Source organism: Mesocricetus auratus, unplaced genomic scaffold (genome assembly GCF_017639785.1).
Source record: "Mesocricetus auratus isolate SY011 unplaced genomic scaffold, BCM_Maur_2.0 Super-Scaffold_100014, whole genome shotgun sequence".
Lineage (NCBI taxonomy): Eukaryota > Metazoa > Chordata > Mammalia > Rodentia > Cricetidae > Mesocricetus > Mesocricetus auratus.
In genome coordinates, this window is record NW_024429197.1 from 41,241,635 (window position 1) to 41,266,616 (window position 24,982).

Below are 24,982 nucleotides of genomic sequence, written 5' to 3' on the forward strand. Positions count from 1 at the left end.
AACACATGCTGTTCTTGTTAGTCTAAGGACATTTGTTAGTCTAAGGTACAGGATCCAGGTTTAGTTCCAAGAACCCACAAGGTAGCTAACAAGCATCTCTAACCCTGTTCCAGGGGATCTAATGCCCTCTCATGGCCTCTATGAAGACTACAGGCGTGTGCTGAATAGACATATATGCAGGCAAAACACTCATACACAAAATTTAAGCTTAATTTTTTGAAAAGTTTTGAAACACTTTTAAAAAACGTATCTTCTCTATAGTCTCAAAGACTTGGAAGGCAGAAACAGATAAATCACAAGTCTGAGGCCTGTCTGGAACACACAGAATTTGAGACCAACCTAAGCCACACAGATTGGGGTGGCTCAAGGAGGAGATGGGGGAGGGGGTGAATATGATCAAAATGCATTCATTGTATGAAATTTCCAAAGATTTAATAAAAATTTATTTTTAAAAACTGAAAAAGAATGTTATAGGCTTGGAATATGGCAATCCATGATGTGCTTACTAATTCTTCCACTCCATAGTTACATACACCTTTTAGAGTTTTTGGGTACTGGTGATTTTGTTGTTTTGTTTTTGAGAAAGGGTGTGGTGCATCTGACTCCTGTCTCTACCTCCTATGTGCTAGAATTACAGGCACGAACCATCATAGCCTGTTCATATGGTGCTAGGAACCAAACACACAGCTTTGTGAATGCTAAGCAAACAGATGTCCAACAGAGCTATACCCCTGGCCTCTTTTGTTTTGTCAGGGTTTTATTTTATTTTACTTTATTTTCTGAAACAAAGTCTTACCATGCAGCCCAGGAGGGCCTAACTCCTAATTCTCCTTCCTCCGCCTCCCAAGTATGGATATTACAGGTATACACCAGTTCAGCTCGCTTGCATATGAACTTTTGAAAGATACTCTGCCCATCAGATGCTTAATTTCCCATATGAAAAATGAGAAAACCATGCTGCAGACCAGGAGCTGGTGATGCTACTGCAGCTCTTAAAGAGCCCAGAATATCCACCACCTTAAAAATGTGTTTGCTCATTACAGAGGGAGGAAAAATCATGTTTGTGTTCACTGGCTCAGGAATATATTCAAGAGAGAATAAGGAGAATCTGTTGATCTGTCCTGTCCGAAATGGAGAACAGGGCTAGCTCTTTCTGTTTCTCAAACCCAAGGTATTACTCGTTCTCACTCATATTACACTGGACAGCCAGCAGAAAGTCATAAGATTAGGCTAATGTTTTCCCTTACAGGACTGTGATCATCTTAATAGTAAATACTTGCCAAGAAAGCCATTGCTAAAAGTGCAGTGTCCTCAGATGCGGGAAAACCACACTGGTGTCATGATTTACAGTTTCCTAGAATTAGAGTAGCTAATGTTCAAGCCACTGCAAAGAGCTTCTACCTCACAGGAAAACCTTATCTATTATCACAAGCTGTCACATGTAAAGATCCTGAACCTCCAAGGTTGGCTGTAGGGAAACAACCATCTAAAGAAAGCCATAGGCTGGCAATACTTGCTTCCAGCCTTGAAACCTGATCCTCCTGATGAAACTGCTGGCAGGCTAGAAGAACCTGGATCCCTGATCACCACACACTCCTGCCTCAAACCTTCCACCTCAGTCCCCTAGTACCTTGGACAAAGTTCACACCTACCACCCTGCATCCCTCATAAACCCCAGTTAACATTTTTCTATTGCTAAGCTGGACCCAGATTCATCAAAACAACTTTTGTTCCTCCCACATGCTAGTCCTTTGCCACAGCAGGGTTGGTGCTCAGTCCCCAGCCTGCTGCATTCTTCTTTTCAATACTGAGTTCAGGGGCAGTCCCTGACTCCGCCTGCAAAGTGCCCATTTCTAAATTGGGTCACGTAGATGATACAACTCAATAGGCGTCACTGAAGAGATAAATAATGTGTGCTAATTAGAGGGCAAGGAAGTTCCACCGTGCTAGGGTAACTAGAGTATATAATATAAGACACACTTTTAAAAAGCCACTGAAGGGACTGGAGAGACATCCCTTACTGCTCTTGCAGAGGATTGGGGTCCAGTTCCCAGCACCCACATGGTTGGTGACAACCACCTGTCCCAGGGGAACCAACACCCTCTTCTAGTCTATACAGGCTCCAGCACAGACATGATATACAGAAATGCCTCCAGCCATAAGAGGGCTGGAGAGATAGCTCAGAGGTTAAGAGCACTGACTGTTCTTCCAGAGGTCCTGAGTTCAATTTCCAGCAACCACATTGTGGCTCACAACCATCTATAATCAGATCTGGAGTGTAGGTACACATGCAGGCAGAGCACTGTATACACAATAAATAGATCTTTTATAAAAGCTACAGGAAAGGAGTGAAGATTCCCAACACACAGAAATGAAAATACTTGAGAAAATGGAAATGACAATTATTTTGATTGGATCATTATACATTATACACATACAACCCAGAACTAAAAATATAATATATGAATGTAAAATAGTTACATCTTTAATAAAAATTGAAAAAAAATATAACTTGGAAAGAAAAAAGAACAAATTCTTCTAGTAAGAAAACAAAGACAATAATAGCTTTTGCAAAGAAAGACGAGGAAGAGGACACTGGAAAACTGTACATATCATTTGCTGCTTGTTCAGAGTCTTAGGCTGGAAAGAGTTTTATTAAAAGGCAAACGGCAGAGTGGCAGTGACGATTGGAAACTGACAGGGAAGCGGCCCTGAGATGCCTCCCTGGCAATGCTCCCTGTGCTGTGCAATGCACATCTGGACTAGAGTTTTTCTGATTCCAACGGACTGGTCATTTCCCTCATTTGTTTATTTAACCACGTATACAAAGCAGTGAGTTTCATTATGGCACTGGCTTGCTTTCTTCTTTTCTTCTTGGGTCTCCCTATGTATCCCAGCTTGGCCTAGAACTTGAGACAATCTTCTTGCCTCAGTCTCCCAATGCTATGTCACCCTCCCCAGCTCATTAGATTTTCAAACACAACACTACACTGTCTTCCTACTTAGCTCATCCTTCATGCCCCCTTTAAAGATCAATAAAGTACATCTTACAATAATAATAACAAGTAGCCTTTCCTAGTTCTGTTCACACTACTTCACTTGCAGCAGTCTCTGGATCCACAAAGCCCTATCAAATGGTCTTTCGCCTATCCACTCCAGTACCCCTGTCCAAGCCCAGATTCTGAGCTCCATGGGCTCAAAGACCTAATTCATTTCTCCCACAAATGGTAACACAGATTCTGGCAAACAGTGGGGATGCTACTGTAGATGTTTCAGGGAAGAGTGACAACACACCAAACTGAAGCCTGTCTCTGCTATTGCCTAGCTGTATAACTGTCATTCAACTTATACCACCTCCCAGAACCTCAACTGTGGAATGGGTTTTGATGGGTTCATTAAAATCTTTACATACTGAAGAGAGAAAAATGGAAAGCAGCCGACTTATAACCTAAGTATTCAATTATAAGTAGATTTTTTGTTTGCTTTGGTTTTGAAACTGAGTTTCTCTGAGTAGCCCTGGCTGTTCTAAAACTAGCTCTGTAGACCAGCCTGGTCTCGAACTCAGAGACTGCCTGCTTCTGCCTCTTGAAAGCTAGGATTAAAGGCAAGCACCACCACAGTCCACTTATAAGTGCTTATTTAAAAAGCTATGGTGGGTGTTGGCATGATGGCTCACTGGTTAGCAGTACTTGGTGCTCTTTCCACAGAATCTAAGTTCAATTCTCAGGACCCTCAGCAGTGGTTCAAAACTACCTGTAACTCCAGCTCCAAGGATCCAATGCCTCTTCTTGCTCCTACATGCACTGAATGCGTGCGTGCGTGCGTGCGTGCGTGCGTGCGTGCGTGCGTGCGTGTGTGTGTGTGTGTGTGTGTGTGTGTGTATGCACACACGCAAGAGAGTATAGCGCTTAGGTCATAAGCCAGTAACTTAAAGAGAAATATCCTATGGACTTAATAACTTAAAAATCAGTATAGATACACGAATGAAAATGCTAGGTGGAAAAGTACACAAACCAATGGCATACTGACTGCAAGCACACAAGCATACACAAGAAACAGAGAGATGTGAGGAGACTGATGCAATCTGGGCTGCCCCTTGTCCTCACCGTGGGGGGCCAGGAATGCTACTGAAAAAACAATCTCAAATTAGTAATTAAATGCTCCAAAACCCCATATAACAACAACAAAGCAGCCGGGCAGCGTTGGTGGCGCACGGCTTTAATCCCAGCACTCGGGAGGCAGAGGCAGGCGGAGCTCTGTGAGTTCGAGGCCAGTCTGGTCTACAGAGTGAATTCTAGGACAGACTCCAAAGCTACACAGAGAAACCCTGTCTCGAAAACAAAATAAACAACAACAACAAAAATCCAGCATATAAGGGAAAGAGCTTTTGAAAGATTGTATTCTAAAATTTCTGGATGTGTGCACCTAAAAGAGAAAACTGTCAATTATCACTGAGCTGCACTAACAAAGGCATATGTTAAATTGATCTACATTCCATGCCAACACCCTATATCTTCGTATTCCTGTTGCTACAAGGAAAACTAGGATGGCTAGTTCGTGTCCTAAATTATCTGTTAGAATGTCATCGCCTAAACCCAGGATATGTGTGCATGAAATCTGGACTACTTAGGAAGCAGAAGCAAGAAAACACAGAATTTCAGCCCTAGCAAAACGGCAGGACCACAGCTGTCACAGTCATGACAACTTGGGGTGTGTGAGGGATGAGGGCTCTGAAGTGTCACCTTCTTTAAGAAGCCTTTCCTGTCTTAAGTTGCTACTCATTTTTTCTCCTCAACTTCCGACCTAGTTTCCCTGCCTAATGGTCTAAGGTGACATGTTATCATTAGCAAACGACTAAAATTTTTGTTGTCATTGTTTTTTCCACTAAGAGAGCAATGTAAGGATCATTTTCTGATTTGTTCTCTTCTAGAACCCCAGTGTACTCCAGAGCACAAGGCAGAGTAGATGTCAGCATCTGATGGATGAAGAAGTGCTGAATGCATGGGTAGCAATTTAGAACATGGTTCTCAAAGTCTCTCCATCCTTTCATATCCGTCACTGGACTCGTTCTACACGGCAGAGGCTGAGCAGAAAAGGAGGCAGTTAGGTGGCAGCAGGGAATTAGTGAATGAGGTCATGAGAATACCATCTGCCCTTAGAATCAGATTCTTTAAGATGTACACAAAGCATGCTTTGTGTCCCCTTTTGCTTGTTAGGAAGTATGATATTGGCCTAATGCTTGTCATCATGGGAACAGACAACAAAAGGAAAGTTGCGTGATGAACTGAGTCTGTCCAAGGCATGCTTGAAAGCCAAAGGCATCTCCAAAGCTTTTCAGCTATATGACAAAGGAGGCTTAATTCTAATTAGAAGAACTCTCACACGTAAAGTAATTATTGAGTTTAGATGAGTTATTACATTTTTTATTCCCCTTCTGAATGAAATATGGCCCAACTTATTTGGATAAATGTATTAATCAACACTGCTGAGTTAGGAAGGAAGGAAATATTCTCCACTATCAGCCCTGAGAACCCAACCCCATAAAGCAAGGGCCAGCAAGACAGCTCAGCGAAAGGTGCTTGCTCACAAGCCTTGCTGACATGAGTCCATTGCCTAATTCCCACAAGGTGGCAGAAGAGAACCAGATCTGGAAAATCATCCTCTGATCTCTGCACTGTGGCATGAGGTGCGAGTGCGCACGCGCACGCACACACGCACACACACACACACACACACACACACACACACACACTAAAGAAAATCTAAAACAACAGCACATTTGGCCCACAATTATTGAAACAAAATATCACATAAGCAAAGGAAGAAACAGTAAAACTATCTGAACAGATATTTAACCTAAGAAATTCACATGAGACAGATAACTCATTCTTTCTACAGATTGACTTTCATGTGTATGTATGTATGTATGAATGCATGTATGAGCATATACCTCTGGGTACCCATGGAAGCCACTGGAAGGTTTCAGGTCCTCTAGAGACACAGTTATAAGCACTGACCTGTGTGTCAGAAATAGAATTCAGGTGTTCTGGAACAGCAACAAGTTTTCTTAAACAATGCCCCAGTTCTCCAGCCCCCTACGAACTCATGTTGAGCACTGCATCTAAATGCACAGTCTAAGTTGGGCTTAGTCTCTAGGTTCATATGTTTCTGAAACTCTCTGGGCAAGAAAATCTTTCCTTTTCTATTATTTATTGAGAAAACCACTTAGAAGGCTTCTCTACATTTTAATTGCCTTGTGTTCTGGTTATCTAGAATAGAAACTACAAATTAATCTGTAAGAAAAGACAGTGGGGAAAGAAAATCTGTCTAAGTTACATGACTGCATGTTCTCGACAGCAATAACTCAAACAGTTTAAGGATAACAAACCCAGAAGGTCAACCATGTTTTCTGTCCTTTAACATCCAAACATCAAGCATTTCAAAACCTAGCCCTGGTCCTGATTGCAGAAAACCTTTCCTAAAAGAATCCTTACAATACCCGAAGACACACTGACCTTCACAGTGACTGTGGCAAAGTCAAACTGGCGTTTTTAACTCCTAAAAATGGCATATGGGCTGGGTATTGTTAGCGCATGCCTTTAATCCCAGCACTCAGGAGGCAGAGGCAGGTAGATCTCTATGAGTTCGTGACCAGCCTGGTCTACAGAGTGAGCTCCAGGACAGCCTCCAACTCTACAGAGAAAACCTGTCTCAAAAAGCCAAAAAAAGCCAGGCGTTGGTGGCGCACGCCTTTAATCCCAGCACTTGGGAGGCAGAGACAGGAGGATCTCTGTGAGTTCGAGGCCAGCCTGGTCTACAAAGTGAGTTCCAGGACAGCCTCCAAAGCCACAGAGAAACCCTGTCTCGAAAAACCAAAAAAAAAAAAAAAAAAGAAAGAAAGAAAGAAAAGAAATGGCATATGGATTCCATTCTTCCCAGCCTTACCTAACCACCTACATCTTTTATAACTGAGAGCCTACCTCATTTCTGGAAAACATCTCTAACAAAATCCTGGAGACTTTAGGTCAGGGCACTCAGTTGCTTCATCACGAATGTAAAGAAAGCTCATCACAACAATGAAACACAGCAGCATTTTAAAGCCAAGCGCTTACCTTTGAATACTTCTGTAGCTCCTCGTCATCTGCAATCTGTGTGTCCAAAGTAGCTACCTACATTTACAAGGAAAACATTTCCATATTTGTATGAGCATAATTCCTGCTTTCTGAAATATCAGCAAACAGAGTACACTGATAACTCATCTCAAAATCTCTATACGGTATTTCTGAAATCTATAAGTATAGCACACACTAATACATTTGCTCTTTTGTTATTCTCTACACTAATCTTTTCATCCTAAATTATACAGAAGTTGAACTGAAGGTAACACATAATTTGACTTCTTGCCCTCCCTCTGCATGGGCTGTATTTTATTAGCAACAGACAAGTACAAGTTATCAGTAAAGTACTTTTCCCTGTAAGCAATTCATTTCTACAGATGTCTACCAATAAACTCAGACTAATATCTGAACTACACACACATCCATCTTTTGGTACTGAGAGACTGCTCAAGTTTTCATGAAGGTGCAGTATGTATATATACTGACATCAGCTCTAAATTACTTATGATACCTAATACAAGGAAAATGCTACATAAATATGTCACAGTATATTGTTCAGAAATAATGACATGAAAACAAAAGTTTGTACCTTTTCAGTTCTGATGAAAATATCCCCCAAATGTGTTTAAACTACAGTGACAATGTGGAATCTATAACATGGAGCCAAATAGGAGTCTAACCATGCCAACTTTAAATTCTAGGATCCTCCAAATTTTAATAAAATCCTGATTATATTAGATCTGTAAAAATCTTACTTTTGGACCATCAAAATGGCTGAGCAGGGCAGCACTGGTTACATTTCAGAATACCTGGATTTGATTCCCAGACACCAACAGTGGCTCACAACCATCTGTAACTCCAGGTCCAAGGAATCTGACACTACCTTCTGGCCTCTGTGGGCACCAAGCACAAAGGTGGTGCACACCATACAATCAGCCAGGCACTTACACAGAAAACAAATAGTTTTTGAAATGGCTCAGCAGGTATAAACTCTTGTGCAAGCCTAATGACCTGAGTTTGATCTTTAAAACAAATGCAAAAATAGAAGAAAACTGACTCCTGAAAGTTGTCCTCTGTCCTCCACATTTCCATCAGGTCATATTCATACCCATAGTCACATGCATATTCACAAAAAATATTTTAAAACAATTATCCCAGCCCTTGGGAGGCAAAGGCAGGTGGATCTCTGAGTTTGATACCAGTCTCATCTATAGAGTGAGTTTCAGGACAACGAGGGCTACACAGAGAAACCCTGTCTCCAAAACATAAAACAAAAAAATTTTATTCTTAGCTGAGCATAGTGGCACACACCTTTAATCCCAGCACTCGGGGAGTTGAGGCAGGCAGGTCTCTTTAGGTCTGAGATCAGACTGGTCTACATAGTGAATTCTAGGACAGCCAGCTGCTGTCTCAGGGAAAGGAAAAACAATTATTTTTTTCTCTCTTGACAAAACTGGGAGCATTGCTGTTTTAAAACTTCAAACTCAGGTCTTAAATTCTGTAAGTTAGTCACATAGACATGGTGGTAAGAAGATTAGGAGGCTAACCAGGCTACAAAAGACCCAGTCTCAAATTGGTACCATCCTCTTCCACAGAAAACAATCTAACAAAAATCCAGATTCTGGAAGAAAGTACAATAAGTAAAAGTGGAATGTATGTATCCATTCACTCATCTGTTTTACCAGGCTTCTCCCTGGTGTCCCTATAACTTGAAAGGAATCACAATATAGATCCAACTTAAATCTCTCCTGTTTCTAGCCTTGACTTCACCATTTGACGTACAAAAATCTGATATAGAGAATAAAACTTTGACTCGCACACACCTCCATCACAGAACTTTATTCTCCAACAGGGTTGCTAGTGAATAACACAAAGCCCTCAGTTTAAGCTATCATAAATCAGGCATGATAGTTCATGTCTGTAATCCCTCAACTGAGGAGGTAAAAGCAGGAAGACCACAAGTTCCAGGTCATTCTAAGCTACAGAGCAAGCTTGAGGGCAGCTCAGGCTACATGAGACCCTGTTTCAAAAAAGTAAAAATAAAAATCCTATCATATAACTGATGAGTCACATACTCTCTGATCATACATACATATGAGAATCCGTGACTTTCTAGGTAGCAGCCCAGTGACTATGCTCTATGAACCAGAGACCCTGGAGTAATAAGAACTAACATGCAGGCCCAGAATGAACAAGAAAGTGACCATGTGACTCATCTTAATGACATTAAGGCCACTCTGGTGACAGTGGCCAGAGATTCAAAATATAAAATTAAGTGTTCAGCATTAATGACAACCCAATATTAATAACCACACACACAAGAATGTGTCAGGGCTACATAACAAGACCTTGTCTCAAAAAATGAAATTTAAAAGACAACAGATATTTTATTGCCATGTTTGATGAACACCAATAAGATTTTTCTAATGCAGCTTTCTCCTTTCATGTGGTTTCACTGGGGAAATGTAACCAATCCTTTACTGGCCAAATCTAATAACAGGTGAAAGGGAGCCTAATGGCCTGCTGGCACCATAAACTCATACCTCACCTAAATTACTTCCTGTTCTTCTAAATACATTTCATAATCATTCTTTCATTTTTCTCATAAAACTGTAAGATTCTTTGTGAAACATAGGACTAATATCCACAGCCCTTTCAGTGTACAATAAAACAAACAGATCATAAAAGCAATCATAAAGATGCCAGCCATTTTAAGCAGCTGATTCAGGCTATAAATTTAAAGGCAAGCTTTCACCCTCCTAATGTTCTGCTGCCTATAGTTGACCTAACTGACTTCAACGTGAACAGAGTGTCCGTTAATTGTAACTGAAGTTTGTGCACAGTCCTTAATTGTTCTTATAGCTTAAAACGCTTTAAAAATTGATTGATTGCTCTAACAGGAGAGAAAGGCAGGAAGAAGACAACTGCAGCAGTCTATGTCTTCTTTGACTCTCTCATCTTAAATTATAGTGCTAGAAGTGTAATGTGAAATGAAGCTTTCTATTAAAATATTTTTTTAACATACCATTACTTCATAATCTGGGCCCAGTAGGTTTTCCCATCTGGATTTCAGCTCATTTTCTGGAGAGCCTGGGACTTTCTCTGGAGTTACATCTATAAGAAAAAGAACATCGAAGCTGCTGGGAGCCAAACATACTGAATTAACAAATTCTTTAGTAACAGCTCAGCTTCAGTAAGAAAAGGAGAAATGAGTAAAAGGAAAATGTATTCATTTAAATCTAACTGGTAATGTAAATCAAAGTCACTAATGAGAATAATACAAAATATAAAATGATCTGTGGCAAACCTGTGAAGGGGCTTTTTTCAGGAACACTTTAAAGGAAGGAGGAAGTGATGAATTATAAGAGAAATTTGAATATGCAGTTTCTACGTAGTGACCCTACATATCTAGCTAGTTTTATTTGTAGGTCTTATGCAGATTTGATTTAAATGTTAATCTTTTCAAAGTAGTACCCTTCTACCTCTCCACTGGGAACATAAATGCATGTGGAGCTAGCACCGCAATCAGCAAGAGTCAGTTGCACAACAGAGCCAAGCATCCACACGCCTAGATGGACAGAAAAGTTGTCTGGCTAAAACCTGAGTTTCATCAGATAGACACTTTAATTTTACACCAGTCTTTTGTTGCTGCTTCATTAAGATATTTGCAGCTTTTCAGTGTTCCCCATTTAATGGTGCCATTATCACAAAGGTGAGAGCATTTTAAAAGCAGAGACATATTGGAAACGCCAGGCCTGCCCTCCCTTAGAATTTTCCCCAGCCTCTCAACGTATTGAACAGACTGAAGAATGCCTAACACATAAAAGTCAAAGTACTAAACTATCATTTGCACTTACACCCACACTAACAGCAGAGGATAAAAAGGTTCCACGTTTTTTAAGTCCCACATTTCTGCTGTAAGATTGGACATGTCACAGAACACTTATCACAAGCGACATAACCATCTGCCTACCGTCAAATGTAACACGCAGCATCAGCTCTTTTCATCTACAGAGCAGCTCACTTCGGCTGCACAGAACACTTAATTACAAACTACAAATCATTAAGTTAAAGCGGCTAACTCCAGAATCAGAGACTAAGACTAATGAATACTAAAGAACTTAAATTACTCCATTTACAAAAGAACATCCAGGAAATAACTATATTAACTGATATGCTAGATTGCATTTGGGGGCAGCTAACCAAAGATCCTATTAAAACAAGTATAAAATCATTTGGGTGACATGAACTCCTAGGAATATTTCCTTAAGAAATTCTGAGTTCTTAACAATTTCTTTCCTTTCTTCTTCTTTTTTTTTTTTTAATTTATTTATGTGGGATAGGGGCAGGAGGGAGAATTCACAAGTCACAGCATACAGGTGGACATCAGAGAACATCTTATGTAGAGCTGGCTTTCTCCTTCTACTTTATGTGGGTACTGGGAGTCGACCTTGGGTTTTCAGGCTTACTGCAAGTACTGTTACCACCTGAACCACCTTCCCAGCCCCTTTCCCAAATGCTTTAAAAGTTTCAACAATTTGCCTGTTCAGTGTCTTCCAGGCACAGTTTCATACTTGCTATATGAATCTGAACAATTTCTACAATGTGTTGAGAGAACTCTAAGCTTACAAACATGGTAATCAGATAACACCAAGTAAAAAAAGACGCTGATGATTCAATTCCCTTGGGGCTGTTTTTGCCTTTCAGGTACACAATGAAAGCACACACAGCTATGTGTTTTAAAGCACAGCTCAGAGGACTAAGGGCCAGAGGAAGGTCATTAACCTACTTGCAGCAGCAGCAACAAAAAAGCTACACAAAGAATCAAACAACAGGCCGGGCGTTGGTGGCGCACACCTTTAATCCCAGCACTCGGGAGGCAGAGGCAGGCGGATCTCTGTGAGTTCGAGGCCAGCCTGGTCTACAGAGTGAGTTCCAGGACAGCCTCCAAAGCCACAGAGAAACCCTGGCTCGAAAAACAAACAAAAAAAAAAAAAAAAAAAAAAAAAAAAAGAATCAAACAACAGAGTAAAACAACCATCCTGCACGTGAGACACAGATTGATATTACAGCAGTCAATAGAGGCAGACATACTTGCAAACTGAAATTATACCTGTGCATGAAGGGAAAAGTACAGTGAAATTCATTTTTAAAACATGAGCACAATGCTCGGTGTGGTGGTGTACACCTTTAACCCCAACACATAGAAGGCAGTCGCAGGCAGATCTCTGTGAGGTTGAAGCCAGCCTGTGGTCTGCACAGGAAATTCCAGGATGCCAGGGCTGCATAGTGAGACCCTATCTCAAAATAAATAAAATAAAAGCTTTAAAAAATTTAACAAAAAATGAGCCGGTGGTGGTGACATATGCCTTCAATTCCAGCCCTTGGAAGGCAGAGGTAGGCAGATCTCAGTGAGTTCGGGGCCAACCTAATCTACAAAGCGATTGCCAGGACAGCAGGACTGTTATACAGAGAAACCCTGTCTTCAAAAACAAAACAAAATGTGCCCCTTTTGCTGGGCGGTGGTGGCGCACGCCCTTAATTCCAGCACTCGAAAGGCAAAAGCAGGCAGATCTTTGTGAGTTTGAAACCACCCTGATCTACAAGAGCTAGTTCCAGGACAGCCTCCACCACAGAAAAACCCTGTCTCAAAAAACCAAAACAACAACCTAACAACAACCAAAAGGCATGGGTACAGCATAGGGAAGTGGAGACAGGAGAACTGTGAGTTCTAGGCTAGCCTGAGCTACGCAGTAATATCTTTTCTCAAAAACAAAGAAAAAAAATGACAATAGCAATGAAACACCATATTTCTAAAACTATCTCTAATTTCAGTTTTTTTTATTTTTACCTACTTCTTTGAAATTCATCTGAGATCAACTAAATTAAAGTATGACAACTAATTGCCCTATAGCTGGATCTGAAAGGGGATGGGGGTGGCTCCTAAAACCTTTATCTTGAGTGTGACATTATTAATACCTTCCTTTGGGTTACCTTTCCTAACATAAAAAAAGCCAAACGCCAGCTTCTCTAGAACACGGATGGCGGTAAATCTTTTAGAAAGTTTCACTTAGCAGGCAAAGCTTTCCTGAATACTTCTGTAGAAGTGTCAAAGTACAATGTAAAAGGTCAAAGTTGGAAACAATTCACAAAATTTAAAATAAATATAGAGCAGCCTGTCATTTGATGCAACATATAAAAAATTCATGTCAACTTTTATAAAGAAACACTTCTACATATAAACAGGTAGTTACAATATTTTGATATAAATATAACCATAACATAAGAATCCATAGTAATTAAAATACATAATTATTGCATACTAATATATATACATGTGAAACATAAACAAAGATCAAGCAAAAATACCCTTGGTACTCTACTGCCAAGTATGTTAATAGACACAGCACCCCATCTTATTAAAATGTAGGGTTTGTGAGGTTGGTGTTAGTACTAGGGGAGTGAACTTAGGGTCTCATACATGCACTGCACTCTACCATGGTGGTACATCCCTAGCAAAATATCCTCCTTCCAACTCTAAAAGGTCTCTACAGCATGAGCTTCCATCAGATAGAAATTGCTTTTATAAAGATCTTTAGTTGCTACCTAGTTATTAGATATTTGTTGATGTTCCTTCTGTATGCTGTGAATATATGTTTCTCTTATTGGCTGATGAATAAAACTGTTCCAACCAATGGGCAGGCAGGATGTAGGAAGGCAGGAAGTATAGGCGGGGCTACCAGAATGCTGGGAAGAGAAACACAGAGAGTCACCAGAGAGACGCCATATAGCTTGCTGAGGGAGTAACATGCCAGAGCATTATGGGTAAGCCACAGCCTTGTGGCAATGCATAATTTAATAAAAATGTGTTAATAATTAGAGACAGCCAGCCAATAAGAAGCCTGAACCATTGGTGAAACAGTTTATAACTAATATAAGCCTGTGTGTTTATTTGGGACTAAACAACTGTGGGACTACACAGGACAGATACTTTGTCTACAATTTGTAGCTTTAAAAACTCTTGGTGTAATACTGATTCTGCAGATGCCACAAGAAATTAACTAGAGAGAAGAAATGATTAACAAACAAAAAGACTGAAGTACTCCAAAGAAAAGGCTTTGGGGCCTACCTGGTTTTTCTAAGGCTTGTATGTTGTCCTTTTTCAAAATATCGAGTCTTTCTCCAATTTCCTCCGCTTCAGTATCCAAATTCATTTCTGTTTTCTGGAATCCTGTTAGGGCTGATACTTTAGGCAGTTCTGCAACAGTTCCTAAAATGAGAATTGCTGGTTTGAATCACTAGTTCTGTGGGGGCAAATGGGGTGGCACATTCAAATGAACTTAAATTTTTACTCCCTTTCACCTTTCCCAGGATCTCTCTGCAGGTGATTCTTTTAATGCTAAAGTTTTCTGTGAGGTAACTAACTCAAAACACAGTTTGATAGTATTCAAAGAATGAGGAAGTATAGAAAATGAAAGTGAAAAGCAAGGCTAAATTCATGACAAAACAGGGATAGATTTTTTTGGGGGGTAACATAGCTCTAGAAAAAAAAAGAAAAGAAACCAACAATGAGAAGGCTGTAATTCTCTCGCTGTTGTCGACAGAGCTGAGCAACAAATGCAAATAGACTGGATCACCATCAAGCACCTGTGGAAAGCCAAACAGGCAACCTCAGAGACAGGAGGTGTGAGAAGCCCTCTGGGTGCAGATGGCTCCCCTCCTTTTCCTCAGACAAGACACGAGACAAAGTTAAAGTTACCACCACTAAACAGAAGAAATGCAGCACAGTGACATTTTACAGGGTTTCCCTTTATTAAAAATAATTCCCCATCTTTTTTAATTTTTAATATATTTTTCAAATGGATATGAGCATTTTGTCTCCAAGTGTGGGCCTGGTAACTACAGGACAGAAGATTGGGTCAGATCCCTTGGAACCAGAGTTATAGATGGTCATAAGCCTTCATGTGTGCTGCATTCTGAATCTGGGACCTCTGTAAGAGCAGCAAGTGTTTTTAACCACTGAGCCATGGCTCTAGCTCTTTGTAAAAGAATTTTTATTAAAAGTATGAGGCTACAAAGAAATCATCAAAATTCAGGTTGTGGTATTTCAGTATCTAATGGATGAATCCCTTCAGGGGAAAAAAAACATAGAGCAGGGATGTGGGACTTCTATATTCAGAAACCATGTCACCCCACATGGCATATATGATTTAGGAAGCACTTTAAGGGAGGAGTCAGAAGGAACAGAAAAAGAAAATACAAAAGACATCTAGGGAAATGTATCTGTCTGTCTGATGACCTGCACATAGGTATGTGTTGGCGTGTATGCACACAGAACTGAGGAGGGCTTCAAGTGTCCACTCGTCACTCTCCACCTTATTCTTTTGAGAAGGGATATCTCTGAATCTGGAGCTAGGCTGGCAGTCGGCAAACCCTGGAAACCCTCCTGTTTCCCCCCCTCACAGTGCTGGGTTTACAGGACCATGTATAGACATGCTCAGTTTTTTACATAGATTCTGGGCATTTGAATTCAGGTCTTCGTGCGTATATAGCAAACATTCTTACCTTCTATGTGGTGATATATTGATTATGATTTTGCAAAGCCACTGAAGGTCAGAATGCAAAGCTAGCCACAGCCATAGAAGCTGGGCAGTGGTGGCACACACATTTAATCCCAGGACTCAAGAAACAGAGGCAGATGGATCTCAGTGAATTAAAGGCCATCCTGGGCTACATGAAAGTAAATCAGACTAAAAGATAAACAGAGCTCTTGCCTTTAATCCCAGCACTAGAGAGATATATAAGGAAGAAGCAAAGAACCTCATGTGAGATTCAGTTTCCAGTCACAGGGAAGACAGGACTCCATTTCAGCTTGGTAGAGGTAAGAGCTACTGACTGGCTGCTTTGCTTTTCTGATCTTCAGCTTGAACCCCAATATCTATCTCTGGGCTTTTATTATTCATGCTACATTTTTACCCAAAGAGTGATCTCCCTGGTACTACCAAATAAGAAACTGTACATGTACAAGGTATTTGATATTAGATATTACTATTACTTCTCTTTGTTGTGATAATAGTATTGTTGTTTAGGAAAATAACTATTTTCATGATGCCTACACTTCTCTAAAATGGTTCAGAAGAAATATGGGGAGAAGGTGACTGGGTGTTCTGTTCAGTTTGTTTTCCTATGTGCTTGAAATGCTTTAACAGCTAAGAGCTGAGACATACAACCAACTAATCTCCTGTGACAGGAACATGAAACTTTAAAACCACTCACATAGTATTTTTTGGACCATTAATCAACTGATGCCATAAATAAATGCATAGATAGTAGTAGGATAAGAAATGTCAATCATTAATTGATGCATTATTTATTTATAATAACCAAGAAAAGGAAACAGCTTCGGTGAACACTTAGCATAAATATATAAATAAATGTATATTACAAAAATAATCAACTGCTAGTGCCTGGGTGCGCCTGGAGGACACTATATGAAGTAAAATTAGCTCAGTAGAGAAGGACAAACCCTGCATGCGGCTCTACCCATTTGAACTTTCTGCATAGTCAAATTCAAAGAAACAGTGAAATGGCAGCTGCCTAGGAGTGGAGACTGAAGCTAGTGACATGAAGCTTCCATCACAGAAGATGGGGAAGTTCTATGGCTAGGCTGGCAATAATGTTAACAACAGAGAATCTTTTTTATTTTTAAGAAAGTGTCTCACTATGTAGCCCTTGCTGGTCTAGAACTTGCTATATGGACCAGGCTGGCCTTGAATTCATAACAATCCACCTGCCTTTCTGAGAGTTGAGACAGAAGGTATGGTCCCCACACCCAGTGTGAGGTGAATCAAGGGTCCAGTTGAGGGGATTTAGAACTAATTAGAAAGGAACTGCTGGTCATTCCGATAACAGATCATCTAGATGAGGGTGACTGCGGGTGGCCCCATTCCATTGGATGAGACCCTGAACTGAAGAAAGGAAAAGTGAGTCAATCACCGGCACTCCTCACCCTCTGTTTCCTGACTGAAGACACCCTGTGACTAACTAGTGTCTCGCTCCTGTGACGATGCCTTCCCCACTATGATGGACAGCGTCCCTTGAGCTGTAAGCCAGAACTAACCCTCCTTTCCTTTCTTACATTGTTTCTTGGTAAGTATCTGGTCATGGCAATGAGAAAAGCAACTAATACAATAATAACATTTTCCCTTTAGAATTATTCATTTATTTTATTTTATTTATATGTGTATTTTGACCATGTACATGCCTGGTGCTTGGAGATATCAGAAAAGAACATTTTGATCCCTTGGAACTTAAGTTTATTCACTGGGTTTTGTTTGTTTGTTTGTTTTGGAGGGTTTTTGTTTTTAGACAAGGCCTCACTATTTAATCCTTACTGGTCTGGAACTTACTATGTAGATCAGGATGGACTTGAACTCACAGAGATTTGCCTGTCTCTATCTCCTTAGTATTGGGATTAAAGACACACATCCCCACGCCTGGTGAAACTAGAGTTAATAATAGTTCCTTTCTTTAAATGCCAATCAGAGGAGCTGGAAAGAGGCTCAGTAGTTTAGAGCACTGACTGCTCTTCGAGAAGATATGGGTTCCATCCCCAGCACCCACATGACAGCTAAAAACTGTCTGTAACTCCACTTCCAAAGGATCAGATGCTCTTCTGGCCTCCACAGGCACCAGGAACATGTGTGGTGCACAGACATACATGCAAATAAATACTCATATAAAGTAACAATTTTTTAAATTATAAAATGCCAATCAGAGCTCCTGAGGAAGCAGCAGAATACAGTCATGTACCATGAGAACTTTAATAACACAACACAATGTGATTGCATGTCATAAAGAACCAAATACTGGCCAGCAAGATGGCTCAGCCAGCAAAGGGACTTGCTGTCAAGACAGATAACCTCAGTTCAGTCTCCAGAACCCATATGATAGAGAGAAAAACTGTCTCCCAAAAGATGTGCTCTGGTATCCAAGAAACTGTGTATTTTTCCACAATGTAGACTTGTTATTTTATAACCTTATTGATAAATCATATTATTTTAATAAAAATGTTCTTGATAAAAATTTCAATTTTACTTTTCCACCACACTTCAAAAGGCAAATGAAGAGATAACTAGAGTAAAACACATCATAAAAGCAATCTGGATCTGAAGCTTGAGAAGTGTCTAGAGATAAGTGAATGAAAACAGTGATTTCTGTCTCCATTTAAAGTCACTCTGGGCTCAGTCACTGCTTGCATCCTGAGCTGATGCACTGCAGCAGGCCAGGGAAATGACTCTGCAAAGGAGTCAAGATGACTCATCTCTCCATCACCGAATTCCACAAGATAAGCCTCCCAGACCATAACTTTGCCATTCTTCCAAAATCAGCTCCATGGAAAAGAAAGGGATGGGAGCATTAATTACCTCTGCCTGAAGGCTGTTCAAATGGAGAATCAGATGAAGATGTTTTCCTGCGAACTAGGGTTAGGTGTACCACCTCTCCTGCATTTCGTAATACTTCAACAACATCCTGATTGGCAAAACCCTGAATATTCACACCGTCCACCTATGACATCAAGAGACAGAACAGAGTTCCAAGTAAACTATCACCATCTGTATTTTGGTTTTTGAAAGACATCTCACTATGTAGTACAGAGAGACAAGCTCAGTTGGCCTAAGACTCAGTGTTTCTCTTGCCTCAGCCTCCTGAGTGCTGGGACTAAAGGCATCTGAGTCACCATGCCGATCAACTACGCTCATTAATTTGTCAGTGCTGAATAAAACAGGGTAATTTTGCTCCCCAAATACTGTATATTAGACCAGAAAGTATTTTTGAATAAAAATAAAAAACTAGTTTTGTTGACAAATTTACATGCAAATAAGAAAATAAATTCAAACTTATATTCTTAAATCACACATTTTTAACTATCAGCCTGACAGAGGCAAAAAGCCTCTCTACAGATAATCAAAATTTTTAAAAATTAAAAAGCTATAAAATCTGGTTGTTACACAGGTTTCAAATGTACCTATAAAATTCATTACCAGCACTGAAGAGTCATTGCTATGTGGCATCACTATGTGCTAATTTCCAGAGAAGCACACTGTTTTCACACCATTGGGTCTTCCAGTGTTCTGAAAATGATGTGCATGAAGCCTGGCAGGCCAGACCATTGCTTTAGATTTCCTCCTAACTTCTCAAAGCATGCAATGCTTCTACTATCTATCCTCCAGACCCTACAACCATCAAAAGATGTCTGGTAGGGTCATTAAGGTAAAAGCCAGTGTTCATAAAAGATGATTTCTTAAATGGACTCTAATCCCATCACCCATCATCTGGTTCCATGGAACTCTGTGTGTGCAACAGACAGCAAAGCATGTACATAGAAATTTACCTCTACTGAAAGGGAAGACTAGCCAGGCAGTAGTGACACAGACCTTTAATAGCAGAACTCAGGAGACGAGACAGAGGCAGATTGATCTCTGGATTAGAGGCCAGCCTGGTCTACAGAGTGAATTCCAGGATAGCCAAGGCTACACAAAGAAACCCTGTCTCAAAAAAACAAAAAAGAAAAGGGAGAGGGGTTGCAAAGGACACCTAATTTTAATTAGTAAAGGGTTATATTCTCAAATATATAAAGTACTTCCATTTTTGATGTACTCAAAAGTATTTAGAAAGCCAGGCGGTGGTGGCGCACGCCTTTAATCCCAGCACTCGGGAGGCAGAGGCAGGCGGATCGCTGTGAGTTCGAGGCCAGGCTGGATCGACAGCCTCCAAAACAATACAGAGAAACCCTGTCTCGTAAAAAACCAAAAAAAAAAAAAATCACATAAAATGTGTGAATATATAGAGACATTTGGGAAGGGAGTTGGTTTTTCAAGACAGGGTTTCTCTTTGTAGCTCTGGCTGTTCTGGAACTTGCCTTGTTGACCAGGCTGGTCTTGAACTCACAGAGATCTGTGCTGAGATTAAAAACATGCAACACCACCACCCAGTGGCACATAGAGACTGTTAAAGAGCATTTCCTAGAACATAAAACATCTTTCAGATACAATTCTATTCATACATTTATTTTTTTTCTACCAACATGTTTAGCAGAATGTTTCCTCTTTGGCTATAATAAATTATATTTAGAGCCTAAAATCATGTAAGAGCCTGAATCAATGTGATTTCACTGTACTAGTAAGAATAATTTTTTTAAAGCTCTATGATATGGGCATGGTAGCACACCCCTTTAATCACAGCACTTGAGAGGCAGAGGCAGGTGGATCTCTAAATTCAAGGACAGCCTGATTTACAAACTGAACTCTAGACCAGCTAAGGTTATGTAGTGAGACCCTACCTCAAAAAAACAAACAACTGCCAGACGTTGGTGGCACATGTCTTTAATACCAGCACTCAGGAGACAGAGGCAGGAGAATCTCTGTGAGTTCCAGGACAGCCTCCAAAACAATACAGGGAAACCCTGTCTCAAAAAACAAAAACAAAAAAACAAACAACAAAAAACCCTAAAGATAACATAAAACTAAAATTACAAAATTAAACTAAGCCATCTTCTTTTCCTGCATATGACAGAAAGACCAACCTTTCTCCAATTTGATTCAATTATACAAAAAGAAAAGCCATTACTTACAGCCACTATTTTGTCATTCACTTGAATTTGGCCATTGTGGTATGCAGCACTGCCTGGTATTATACTTTTCACATAAATCCCTGAAGCTTCCCCTGAAAGTGCATAAACATACAGAAAAAAGGAAGAAAGCTAAAATTAGGACCTGATTGCAAAATTGTTATCAAGAGGCTAATTAGCTTAAGAGGCTGACTAGAGATTTCATAAATACTATTTTGAACACATGCAGGGTAATTGATGGATTATTTCAAACTGTCACTTCACAAGTGACCTGAATTCAAAACAATTTGACTGATGACTACCCTCCTGGAAAAATAATCAGTAATGGAAACCTTGATGAATGCATTTCTCTCTAAGCTGGGATTCTGGAGGGCCAGGATGAACCCTGGTCTATCGCAACTTGACCTGCTGACTCAGCTCAAACTCTCATCATTTTTCACTAGCATCAAGCAAGAGTCACATGTATTCCTGCCGATACTTAGTTGAGTGCCATGTGTGCCATCCAGATACTAAAAAAGAGCACATGTGGTCTTTTTAAAAAGCTAGAATGGGGGCCAGAAAGAAGGCCTGGCAATCTGAGTTCAATGCCAGGAACACACGTAACAGTAGAAATAATCAACTCCACAAAGTGGCCCTCTGACCTCTACATGGACAAGCATACACACCCCTTTATGCATATAATAATAATTTTTAAAAATAGAATGAGCTCAGCAGGATGAAATAATCCTTATACTATAAAACTAAATATTTACCCAAAAATAGCTATAAAACATTATAACCATATAAAAAAATACATTCCTAAGAGAAAGAACTACAAGGGAAATTGAGAAATTGGAAAACGGTTAAGTTTCCACTGCCAGCATAATTATCCATAAACTTCACTAACTCATATCCCAGGTCTCCCACATTAATCCTTCTCCAAGACCTGATGGTCAGACTGACATTGCACCAAATGCCAAGAGCTTTCCTGACTCTACACATTAGCTTCTTTCTTCCCCCATCTAATCCTCCTTCCTCGTTACCACAATTGTTTCTTTCTCAATTCTCCTCTCAACTTCCATCTTTCATCTGCTATGCTAAAACAGATGCTTTTCCAGTTATCTTTAAACATTTAAAGGGTTTTACACTTTAATTACATGCCCTGGATAGACTTTTTTGCTTGTTTTGGTTTATAACGGGAAGTTTCTCTGTGTTGTCCAGGCTGGCCTCAAACTTGTGAGCTCAAGTGATGCCTTCCAACTCAACTGCTGAAGTGACTGAGATTACAGAAGCATGCCACCATGCCTATCCAAACCCCAGCACCAAAATAAAAGAACCAAAACTAAAGGAAACAAAGTGCCAGTTGTTTCTATACATGTCTTTAAAAGCTGTTGACATTACAAATGTCTCATTTTTTGACTCACTTGCTCATCCTCTCAAAATCACCCAAGCCCACAATTTTGAGAGTAAATAAGTAAAAAGATTCTTTTCTTTACTCAATAACACAAAACCATCCAACTGTCTCTTACTCATGAGTCTCTACTGAGGCACTGAGGTTTAAGTTTAGGAACTCAGCCACAACTCAACTCTAACAGGCTATAAGATAGTGAGTCAGGCATTGGTGGTGCACGCCTTTAATCCCAGCAATTGAGAGGCAGAGGCAGGTGCATCTCTGTGAGTTTGAGGCTAGCCTGGTCTACAGAGCTACACAAAGAAACCCTGTCTCAGAAGAGAGAGAGAGAGAGAGAGAGACAGACAGAGACAGAGACAGAGACAGAGAGACAGAGAGAGACAGAGAGAGACAGAGAGAGACAGAGAGAGACAGAGAGAGGATAGTGATAACAACTCAGTATGTTTTCTGTAACGTTTTTTTTTCAAACCCATACTTAACTTTTAAGGAACTTATTTAAATTCTGAACCTAAAAAGGGTGGCACGTAGAAAAATCAGAACTTTTGAAATTAGGTATTTCATTAGGCTGAAATAGCACAAAGTAGTCTGACATGAATTTCTTTCAGGCCTGTGAATACATTAGCACTCTTAATCTCTTCACCTGCTCCAATGCATGACAACTTTTTAAGCAATTAATTTTCTACATTCACTATTTTTCAGAAGAACTAAAATACTTGATAGCTAACTTTTCATATAGCTATCAAATATTTCTAAAAGGTTTATTTTTACCTAACCTAGTAATTCTTCAATTACCAAGGGAAAACTAACAGTGAAAGTTACTGCTAACTTTCAGGTAACATTTGAAAAACATTTTTTCTGATACATGCATCATGTATTCTCACAATGCACTCCCCTATATGAAAGAAAAAAATAGTTCTAATGAAATACTTTTCTATCTCATTTTTTTCATGATTAAACACAAATATATTTTGGGCATTCACAATATACAACATATGCAGTGATCAATTTCCTTTATTCCAGACATAATACTGTATAATACATTAACAGCACATAATTTTAGAAGGAAAGTGAAGTTCCAATGTTACAAAATGGACTGCTATTACATTCCTTTGTTACTAACTATAAAGCCAGCTGTTAAACTACTGAGGCAAAATGTGACTCTAATCACTGAAAAGTAACTGCTCGTTATTACACATTCACAGTTTTATTGTTTGAGTTTTAAATTAAAGTCTGTGGGTACTTAATTTTATTATCTAGAAACCTTAACATCCTTTATAATTATCCAAAATATGAAGTAGAAATGATTCATTTACCTGAATGAGCTGTTCCAACATAGCCAACAATTCTAATCCCAAGACTCTGTCCATCTTTTTTAACAAGTTCGACATTATAAGTTTCAAAAGGAGAACAGTCCTGCAGGGAAATAACAAACCCATTGTTAAGATATTTAGATGATAACTGCTTACATAGTCAATCTGTGCACCCAGTTTGCCAAGTGTTTTCCGTGATGATCCCCATAATTTCCCATCTCTGGACCTGCCCCTGTGCTTGTAAAGTCAGATGGCAAAGGGGAGATTATTCAAGTGGACCTAATCTAATCAAAGTAGTCCCTTGTGAACAGAGTTTTCTACTGCTGGTAATAGAAAGGGCAAAGAAATAGATTTTAAACATACAAGATCAGCTTGTGGTTTGAAGTTGGAGGAGTCATACAAGAAAGATGGGAACAAGGGGACCTAAGAGCTTGAAAGATGTTGTGGCTGGAGGCCAACAAAGAAAAGGCCCTGAAAGAGCTCATGAGCCCAGTATGTCAGAACAGAGCCTAGATGAACCAATACCTTCACTTACAAGAATCTAGGTAAAAAACCCACCCAAGCTCACCCTGAATTCTGACCTGCAGAACAGCAAATTAACCCAAGGTTTTCTCTTCAGCTGCTAAATATTTAACGTTAGAAAATTAATACAGTCATTTAGGAAAACCTCAAGCTATATTTTCTGACAGAATCACAAGCCTAACAAAAATTTAGAAGCTGTGGGGAAGCTAGCTGTTGCATTTAATATTTTTTAAAACTGGCTCTAAAACTTTAATGTATCTTCTAAATATTTCTACAAAGGGATAAGGTATCCAAACACTGCATCAGCATCAGGAACTAACCCCACACATTACAGAGCCCTGTAAACTGGATGAGAAAACCTCAGTGAGCTTGAGTAATGAAGGTAACTGAAATCAATTAGCATTACAACCTGGAGAAACTAAACAACGTAATTACTAATATCATAGATAGAAAACTCCTGATCATATGGTTCCCAGTTAAGTGATATCTCTGAAGATAAGTGCTAGCCTCCCACTTGCTCTAACAAGAGTCTCCTTCTCTTCCTGCCTCTTCATGCTTTTATTCATGGGGAGATGGTTCAGTCAGCAAAGCACTTGCTGTGCAAGTGTGAGGAACAAAGATCAGAACCATAGGGCAAGACATTAAAAGCCAGGCATGGTCGCACGTACCAGTGCTTTCAATACTGGGGAGTACTCTTAAGACAGGATCCAGGGGCTTGCTGGCCATCCAGTCTGGTTGAAATAAATGGCAAGCTCAATTTGTGAGACACTCTGTCTCACAAATAAGGTAGAGAGCAACAGTGGAAAACAAGGTATATGTGTGTGCATGTACTTACACACATGCACGTATATATGTGCACACACACACACACACACACACACACACAACACCAAAAAGAGAAACAGACATGTCTAATATTCATCATGAGTTCTCATCTGCTTCAAATATGAGCACTGAAGTGTGATATATACTAGGGTGGTCATCCAGCTGAGGGAATTTCTTATCTTGCTTT

The 24,982-nt window shown here is 39.8% G+C and overlaps 1 protein-coding gene across 3 annotated transcripts in view; it reads right to left on the reverse strand.

Moving 5' to 3' along the window:
- The window catches only part of Patj (PATJ crumbs cell polarity complex component), a 309,593-nt gene that overhangs the window by 245,090 nt on the left and 39,521 nt on the right, over positions 1–24,982 (reverse strand). For all 3 annotated transcript variants that reach the window (XM_040757130.1, XM_040757131.1, XM_040757129.1), the window contains exons 9-14: positions 23,452–23,551; positions 20,752–20,843; positions 18,545–18,686; positions 14,248–14,388; positions 10,144–10,232; positions 7,113–7,169 (exon numbers count right to left, since the gene is read on the reverse strand). In XM_040757130.1, the coding sequence (XP_040613064.1) occupies positions 7,113–7,169; positions 10,144–10,232; positions 14,248–14,388; positions 18,545–18,686; positions 20,752–20,843; positions 23,452–23,551 (621 nt within the window). The remainder of the gene's footprint in view (positions 1–7,112; positions 7,170–10,143; positions 10,233–14,247; positions 14,389–18,544; positions 18,687–20,751; positions 20,844–23,451; positions 23,552–24,982) is intronic.